The sequence below is a fragment of the Silurus aristotelis genome, assembly GCF_946808225.1.
Source record: "Silurus aristotelis genome assembly, chromosome: 1".
Classification (NCBI taxonomy): domain Eukaryota; kingdom Metazoa; phylum Chordata; class Actinopteri; order Siluriformes; family Siluridae; genus Silurus; species Silurus aristotelis.
In genome coordinates, this window is record NC_139574.1 from 36,735,944 (window position 1) to 36,745,676 (window position 9,733).

The following is a 9,733-nucleotide window of genomic DNA, read 5'->3' on the forward strand; positions in this document are numbered from 1 at the left end:
TGTGTAAGTAATGTCTCTGATGAACAAGCCGGTGGCGACTGCAGCAAGAAAAAACTCCCCGAGACGGTATGAGGAAGAAACCTAGAGAGGGACTCAAGAGGGAACCCGTCCTTATCTGGGTTTCACTGAATGTCCATTTATTACAGCTAAATGATGTTGAGGTAAAGTGATGATCAGATAGAAAGTGTAGTCCTGAATCAGTGTAGCAGACTGTTGATATAAACTTCAGTCCAAATCCCAATCCTCAAAGCTCCTGTTCTTACTCTGTTTTGTTTCTGCGTAGACTATTTCAGCCTGGTGGTCGTAAGTTTTTGCACACTTTGTTTTTTGTGTTTTTTTCTACGAGGACATTGTATTTTGCCTGATAGTAGTAGGGCACATGTTTGATCTAAAATAATGAAATTAATGAGAATGAATTCTTTGTACAAATATTCTTGTAAAAAAAAAATAATTTCAGCAACACACACACACACACACACACACACACACACACACACACACACACACACACACACACACACACAGTGTATATGAATATATAGGTGTTCCTAATAAAGTGTTTGCAATACGTAAACACAATTAGTATAATTGTACATACAGTAACATGGTTAAAGACTCATAATATAAATAATACAAAATTACCTTAACATATAAATATCGAAAAATGGCCCTGAATCCTGTATGTGTTGTAGATGTTTTGTTTTAAGTATTGTGATCATGAAGATGAAATCCAGCAGGTTGTTTGGGTTTGTACTGAGTGATAGTTGTTTCATAAACATCTTCTTATAAAATCCAACTCAAATCTTAAATAAAAATTCACTCTAAATATGTAATCAGCATCACATTCCACTACGTGTAATCAACATCACATTCCACTACGGGAGAGCAGGAGGAGGAGATGCCCGACTGCATGGAATACAGGATAACATCGAATCCCCTACCATTAGATAACTGCAGAACACAGTGTAAATAACTACATATTTTCCTTCAATAAGACTTCATAACAAAACTGGCATGAAGAAACGTGTTCATGCGTTACATTTTCATCCTCAAATTGTATCTTGGGTGGTGATGCCACTAATTCATGCTGTGATTTTTAATGATCAGTGTAATTACTGTAAACATATAAACGCTGTGGTGACTCCCGTGTGTAATGCTGCATGATGGCACTGCTGGAGGATTACGCCAATGGAAGATTTATTCCACATGTGACTAAATGAATCTCTTGACAATACAGACAGAATTGAATATTCTTCTTTGTAAGAAACAGCTTCCTTCTGATCTCCCTACAAGACAGCCAAGACTTGTACAGAATACAGGATATGATGGTCACATGCAAGGAGTGACCAGTACCTGCCAGAACTTCCTGTAGTTCCTTAAGAATTGCTGTTGGCCTCTCGACTCTAGACTCCCTATCAATTTATTATTCTCATTATCATACAAAATACAGGAAAACTATAATGCAAGAAAAAAATGCATAAAAATGCATGAAAAAAAACATGAATTTTTTTTTCGAGGTTATTATAGATGCTTCTGCTAGAGTTGATATTCGTGAGTGGTGCCGCTGTGGCTTCAGTGAAAAGAGACTTGTTAAATTGTGTTCATTGGGTCTCTTGCTTTAGTAAAGGCATTAATTTACACTCTATAAGATACCTGTCTGTAATGCAGCGCTCTAATTTATCCGATTTCCTTTGTAATAATGAAGGTTTCTATAGCTGTGGCATCATAATGATTTTATTAAGAGGGGGATTGGGACTGAAGGCTGAGGTGTGAAATGCATGGCCCGTCACCGTGTAAATTATAAAAGACGACCAATAATATATATATATATATATATATATATATATATATATATATATATATATATATATATATATATATATATATATATATATATTATTGGTCGTCTTTTATAATTTACACTTTTATAATTTTTTTTTTTTATTATTATTTATTTATTTATTTATTGATTTATTTATAAAGACATACACTTCTATAATTATAATCTATAAAAAAAATATTTGGCTTTTTTTGGTCCATGTGTGACGACAGGAAGCTGATCTGATTCATGCACTTGGTGATGGCTGGGGAAACGGGCTTTGCGAAGTTTTGCTGCCATAATTGCAAAGTCTTAAAAGTGGCTTTGGGGTTGCTGGGTGCAAGATCATGACTGGCATAGATTAATGACAGCTGCACCTCCCACGACATATCTGCACACAAGATCCATAATAAAATTAGATCTTACTGAAGCACTTTCTTTTTAATAAAGAACTAAAATTTATAGAATAAAAATAAAGATTGATAAAGATTTGATCCTTTAGTAATACAGGACCTTCCAAGATTTTTGTGTCCCAAACTCAATTATGCTTTTTGTCAGATTTTCCACTGATGCTCAAAATCATCAACCTGCATTCTCAATCTTGCCTACAAGTTTCCTCAAACAGATAATTCCATAGGTAATTGAACCTGTTTAAAAAATAATAAACTCTTCCATTAGCACTGGTTATGTGCTAAATCTTTCAAACTGGCAGTTATCCACCCCTTAATTAAGAAACCTGACCTTGACCCATGTCAGCTGTCCAACTACAGGCCAATATCAAATCTCCCCTTTATATCCAAAATTTTAGAAAAGGTTGTAGCACAGCAGTTATGCTCACATCTGCTTATGAATAAAATTTTTTAAATGTATCAGTCAGGATTTCGGGCTTATCATAGCACAGAGACGGCGCTAGTTAAGGTAGTAAATGACCTGTTATTGGCCTCTGATCAGGGTTTTGTCTCTTTACTCTTTACACACTATACTGCTTGCTAGACTTGAGAATGTTGTTGGAATAAAGGGAACGGCTCTCTCTTGGCTCAGGTCTTATTTGACTGATCACCATCAGTTTGTTGATGTAAATGGTGAGTTCTCCACACTCTCTGAGTTAAAGTTTGGTGTTCCTCAAGGATCTGTCTTATGCCCACTGCTTTTCTCTTTACAGGTAGTCGTCGACTTACGACCACCACTGGGACCGACAGAAATCGGTCGTACCGATTTCGTCGTAAGTAGAGTAGGCTATATGTACAGTACTGTGAAATTATGCCGAAAGCTGGTACGCACTGTCGTACGCCATGGCTAGCAATTGTGATCGTAAAGTTGAATAGTCATAAGTTGCATAGGTCGTAAGTTGACAACTACTTGTATATATGCTGCCTCTTGGTGAAATTATAGATAAACATGGTATTCGCTTTCATTGCTATGCTGATGACACACAGCTGTATATTTCAGCAAAGCCAGATTAGAGAGATCATCTTAACAATGTTGAGAAGTGTGTAAAGGACATTAGACAGTGGATGCTTGATATCTTTCTTCTGCTCAACTCAGATAAGACGGAAGTACTTTTACTAGGACCACATGAAGCTAGAAGCAAACTTTACGATTACGTAGCATCTCTGGATGGTGTTTCTGTTTTAGCGTGTACGGCTGTCAAAGACCTTGGTGTTATTATTGACCCTAGTCTTTCCTTTGAGGCTCACATGAATAATATCATCAGGATCGCCTTCTTTCACCTTGGAAATATTGCTAAAATTAGAAATATGATGTAGTTACAGGATGCAGAAAAACTAGTTCATGCTTTTGTTACTTCTAGATTAGGCTACTGTAATGCTTTACTGTCTGGGTGTGTGAGTAGGTGCATAAATAAGCTTCAGTTAGTTCAGAATGCAGCAGCAAGAGTCCTCACTAGATCTAGGAAATATGACCACATCACTCCTGTTTTAATCAGTTTACACTGCTCTCAATCAAATCTCACATTGATTATAAAATACTACTACTGACAAATAAAGCACCTAACGGTCTCGCACCGCAGTATCTGAGTGAACTTCTGTACCAGTATGATCCTCCACGCCTACTTAGATCAAAAGGTGCAGGCTATCTGTTGGTTCACAAAAAACATACAGCAGGGGGAAGATCTTTCCCTTATAAAGCGCCACAGTTATGGGACAACCTTCCAATCAGTATTCGGGACTCAGACACAGTCTCAGTGTTCATGTCGAGGTTGAAAACACATTTATTTAGTCAAGCCTTTGATTAGTAGATATTTTCTTAGGCAAAGACGCAGATCTGGAGGGAACATGGATATAGAGTACTTGGTCGTCCCCTCACATTCACACGTTCACTCAGGTTCGTTGATGGTGGTGTGGTGGGTCATCTCTTATCCCAGAGATCTCTCATCCAGAAGGTGTTACCTTCTGGTTCTTCCTTGTAATTATGCTGCCATAGCAAGTCTTGCCGGAGTCCAAACTGCACAGTGATATTAACTTTCATACAACAATAAGGACACTTATTAATCCATATCCTTCTCATCCTGTCACCCTCTTCTCTCTCTCTCTCTCTCTCTCTCTCTCTCTCTCTCTCTCTCTCTCGGTCGAGTTAAACATGCTCCTGATGCTCCGGTGACCACTGTTCCTGCCCCTCTCCCCTCCGTGGATCTTCCCACTTCGTCCAGGCCTGCCTCTGGATAGTGTTCCCTTTGACTGTAGGCCACTCTGTGCAGCTTGGGACGGTCTCTCATGGGGGTGGTAGCATCATGCTTTGGTTTATTTGTATGATACAGCTGCAAATAAGTATTTGAACACCTAAGAAAGTCAATGTTAATATTTGGTACTGTAGCCTTTGTTTGCAATTACAGAGGTCAAACGTTTCCTATAGTTTTTCACCAGGTTTGCACACACTGCAGGAGGAATTTTGGCCCACTCCTCCACACAGATCTTCTCTAGATCAGTCAGGTTTCTGGCCTGTCGCTGAGAAACACGGAGTTTGAGCTCCCTCCAAAGATTCTCTATTGGGTTTAGGTCTGGAGACTGGCTAGGCCACGCCAGAACCTTGATATGCTTCTTACAGAGCCACTCCTTGGTTATCCTGGCTGTGTGCTTCGGGTCATTGTCATGTTGGAAGACCCAGCCTCGACCCATCTTCAATGCTTTAACTGAGGGAAGGAGGTTGTTCCCCAAAATCTCGCAATACATGGCCCCGGTCATCCTCTCCTTAATACAGTGCAGTCGCCCTGTCCCATGTGCAGAAAAACACCCCCAAAGCATGATGCTACCACCCCCATGCTTCACAGTAGGGATGGTGTTCTTGGGATGGTACTCATCATTCTTCTTCCTCCAAACACGTTTAGTGGAATTATGACCCAAAAGTTCTATTTTGGTCTCATCTGACCACATGACTTTCTCCCATGACTCTTTTGGATCATCCAAATGGTCATTGGCAAACTTAAGACGTGCCTGGACATGTGCTGGTTTAAGCAGGGGAACCTTCCGTGCCATGCATGATTTCAAACCATGACGTCTTAGTGTATTACCAACAGTAACCTTGGAAACGGTGGTCCCAGCTCTTTTCAGGCCGTTGACCAGCTCCTCCCATGTAGTTCTGGGCTGATTTCTCACCTTCCTTAGGATCATTGAGACCCCACGAGGTGAGATCTTGCATGAAGCCCCAGTCCGAGGGAGATTGACAGTCATGTTTCTTCCATTTTCTAATGATTGCTCCAACAGTGGACCTTTTTTCACCAAGCTGCTTGTCAATTTCCCCGTAGCCCTTTCCAGCCTTGTGGAGGTGTACAATTTTGTCTCTAGTGTCTTTGGACAGCTCTTTGGTCTTGGCCATGTTAGTAGTTGGATTCTTACTGATTGTATGGGGTGGACAGGTGTTTTTATGCAGCTAACAACCTCAAACAGGTGCATCTAATTTAGGATAATAAATGTAGTGGAGGTGGACATTTTAAAGGCAGACTAACAGGTCTTTGAGGGTCAGAATTTTAGCTGATAGACAGGTGTTCAAATACTTATTTGCAGCTGTATCATACAAATAAATAGTTTAAAAATAATATATTGTGATTTCTGGATTTTTTTTTTTAGATTATGTCTCTCACAGTGGACATCCACCTACGATGACAATTTCAGACCCCTCCATGATTTCTAAGTGGGAGAACTTGCAAAATAGCAGGGTGTTCAAATACTTATTTTCCTCATATATATATATATATATATATATATATATATATATATATATATATATATATATATATATATATATATAAAACATTTATTAGCAAAGACCATTTTAGTAAAGTCCAAACCTTCTACTACTACTGAAAGTGATCACCAAAGTCACCAATGTTTAGTGCAATTTTCAAGGAATATCCTTGGTTTCTTGACACGCCAGCTGCAGAGAAGCTCATAAAAATAAATATATAAAAACCTTATATTTAATAGATTGTAACATCAATTCCTCCTTACTTTTATTTTAGACATTGAAATTTTCAAGCTCACAGATGTGAAAGAAGTTTTTTTTTTTTTATCTTGTTTATTCAGCAAAATTGACACACAGAGTAAAAATTCACACACATAGTAAAATTATGTTTTATTTTATTATTACACAGAATCAACAAAGAGTCACTTGGCATTTAAGATCATTGGCATTGATTAAATAAATTAAATATGATTCAACCAATTAATATTTCATCCACATACAACACTGTACATACTGTATGAATGTGATCTTTAAACTTCACTGCTTTTCCACACATTGCATTACACAACAAGAAACATTTGATTCTACTAATCTGATAGCTATCATCTGAAGATGATCCAGCTGATATTTTAACAAGCAGGTTGCAGAAAGATTTATTTGTATAAATTGTTAATTGTTTGACCATTTATCCAAGAAATGTGGTTTTGAAAATCCTCTAATTTCATTCAAGAGGTTAACTGTGACTGGTATTTGTTTGTTGCTGTTCCACATAGCCGACGCAGAGACCTCTTGTAATTTTGAGCCAGAAAGACGTACAGAAGAGGATCCATTATACCACTAACACATGTGAGAGCAGAGGTTAAACGGTTACCAAATGCTAAAGATCTAATTTCAAAATCAAATAAATTGCCCTGTTTGTGGCGCTCTATGTAAATCAAACGATGTATCTGATAGGGCACAAAGGCCACTATGAAGGTAACCAAAGTAAGTAATATCATTCTTATTGCTTTACTTTGAACAGATTTTCTCTGGTTAAATGTCATCCCTCTGAGTTTAAGAAGAATGAGAATATAAGACACTGTCAGAAAGAACAGAGGGATAGCAATTGCAACCGCAGTTGACGCAAAAGCTTTGATAGATCCCTTTTCCAAGTACAGCTGATTACAAGTAGTCACATTCCTGCCAGAGGGCAAAAAGTTAGTTGTTTGGCGAGAGAAGAGCACAGGCACCATTGAAAAAGTCACCAATGTCCACAAAATGGCACAGACCACTTTAGCGTTTTTACTTTTCCTCACGGATTGGCTTTTCAGGGGTAGGCTGATGGCCAGTAGGCGGTCCAGGCTAATGCAAGTTATGAAGTACATGCTGCAGTAAAGATTTATAAAGAACAGAAACCCCACAATGCGACAAAATGCCTCCCCAAGTGGCCAGTCACTATTTAAAGCATGATAAATCACACGCATGGGCAGCACCAAAACATAACACATGTCAGCTATAGCCAGGTTCAGTAGGAATACATTGGAAGAGGAGGAGCTCTTACTATGAAAGAAAACCCACAGAGCCAGCAAGTTGCATGGAACAGAAATGATGAAGATAATAATGTATAAAGTGGCAAAGAGCATGTTCTCTTCATTGGAACCAGCTGAGTAGAAGCCATTCTGTTTCTCCACTGAGAAATTCATATTTATATCTTTGCTTTGAGTCTGAGAGAGAGATTGAAAAGATGCAATTGATTGTACAGATAAAATAAAATGCACAGTAATAAAGACATTGTTCTGTCTGAGGTCCAACTTAAATGTTATTTACATGCCATTAAATATATGCAATCCAAAATGCCTTTATAGATCATAAGCTATATGATTTTCATTTTTGTGTACCTTTGATTATTGACATCAAAGCTGTCTCAGAAAATTGAAACTAAACTAAATCTAAAATCGGCCCACTAATGAGAAAGTTTGTGGGTGTCGGTAACACATATAAATGACTAGAATGAGCTAATCATTTTAGGGTTAAATAATATTATACTTTGAGTGTTTGGGTCACCATTACCGGGCTGTAAAGTAGAAATGAAAGTCAGCTGGTCATACAAAATATATAAAATCTGATATTTAATACAGAGCCTTTTCACAAGACCTCAATTTTGTTGAATTAAAATAGAAATAGCAGTGCTCAAGTACTTACTGATAAGTTGAATGATTCTATTTTCATGGTGATTTTTGATGGACTAATGCTCTTTGGCTTCAAAAGCTTTTGGCTTTTTTTTTTTCTTTTTTTTTTTTTTCTTTTATTGACCGCATTTACGTTCTTCCTGTTGTGGGAACTCACCACCCCCTCTCTTTCTCAGAAAAACATCAAGTTAAACATCACAGACCAAGTCTATGAACTTGTAAACAATGAATATTTGTGCTGTAAAGATAGTTCACAACAGTGACCAATTTATTAGGTAATTAGCTTGAAGCTATGCTGAATAAAAATGTTGTAAGTGAAAACAAGGGACAGTCTGTAATGCGAGAAGAATATTAAAAAACAGGCAATGGTTAAGTATTTTACACCTACAGGGTGCAGGTCTGCAGTAAGCAGCTTCACTTTGGAAAATCCATATAACACAGTGCTAGTCATCTAATTTCTTAGTCATCTCATGTCTTAATTATAGCTTATTGAAATCATAGCTTCGAAAACTTTCCAAAAACATATAAATAAACTGTGGATGACATTACCACAGGGGTGGCCAACCAGTCAGAAACCAAGAACCACATTTCTTACTGTGTTACCGCAAAGAGCCACATCATACACATGGGCACACATGAACATTACCCATCCCTTCCTCTTATACACAAACACACTGTCAGTTCAACAAAGTCCACAATCAAAAATATAATAATTTAAAATAGCCTTTTTCTTTTACTATGCATGTTGCTTAGTGGAACTTCTGGCATTCCAGGTCAGAGTGCAACTGTGATTCACTAGCCGTATTAATGTCCAATATTCTGTGTTCAACAGTGTGGTGGGACAGTTGGACGTCTGATACAATGCATTTTAGTTTGTCTTTTTTAGAAGACAAGATTTCAACATCACTTTATTTAACAAACTCCCCTTCATTGTATGGCTTTTTAGCCTGTGCATGTTCCAAGCCTAATTTAATTTTCCAAGCCATATTTAAAGCTAAATTTTTGGGAAAACTGTATCTGCTTTTCTGCCTGACTTTTCAAAGTGACCAATTTGTGCTTGTTCAGTCCCTTTTGGAAATTCCTGGATGATGTTAGCATGGAGTGAGCTGAAGTGGCGCTGAAGATTTGAAGATTTGAAATCCGCTAATGACGCCTGACATAAGGTAGAATGACTTGCCATTATGTTCAACAAAACAAATATAAACTCTCCCACTCTGTTTAAACACGTCCTGTGTTCATCTTCATATTTTCGTTTTGCTGTGCATTTTTTTCTTGCCTTTTTGAGAGCGAACTTGACACGAACTGTTTACTTAAAATTTAAGTAAACAATTTGCATATGGAAGTTTGTGTTTTTTAAATGTGCGTGTTCGCTTCGCTTGAGTTCAATATGGTATTTTCGTCAAATGCGCATGTGCGTGAGACTAAAATTCAAGCGAAGCGTACACGCACATTAAAAAAAAACCCACAAACACAAACTTCAATATGAATGTAAGCGCGGCATGAAACCAGGCAAAGAGCCGCATATTCTCTTTAGATCTGCCTGATTCAT

General features: G+C 37.7%; 1 protein-coding gene across 1 annotated transcript; it reads right to left on the bottom strand.

Moving 5' to 3' along the window:
• Window positions 1-6,396: 6,396 nt before the first annotated feature.
• LOC310726529 (uracil nucleotide/cysteinyl leukotriene receptor) lies at window positions 6,397-8,488 on the bottom strand. Its single transcript, XM_083542235.1, has 2 exons — window positions 8,198-8,488; window positions 6,397-7,719 (listed from the first exon to the last, which is right to left on the bottom strand). The coding sequence occupies exons 1-2, from the start codon at window positions 8,222-8,224 to the stop codon at window positions 6,742-6,744; spliced, it is 1,005 nt and encodes a 334-aa protein (XP_083398361.1). The 5' UTR covers window positions 8,225-8,488; the 3' UTR covers window positions 6,397-6,741.
• Between the last annotated feature and the right edge of the window lie 1,245 nt (window positions 8,489-9,733).

Coding starts and splice junctions, on each gene's coding strand:
- LOC310726529 (XM_083542235.1), bottom strand. CDS start 8,224: ATGAAAATAGAATCATTCAACTTATCA. Junction 7,720..8,197: donor TAGAATCATTCAACTTATCA/GTAAGTACTTGA, acceptor TCTCTCTCTCAG/ACTCAAAGCAAAGATATAAA.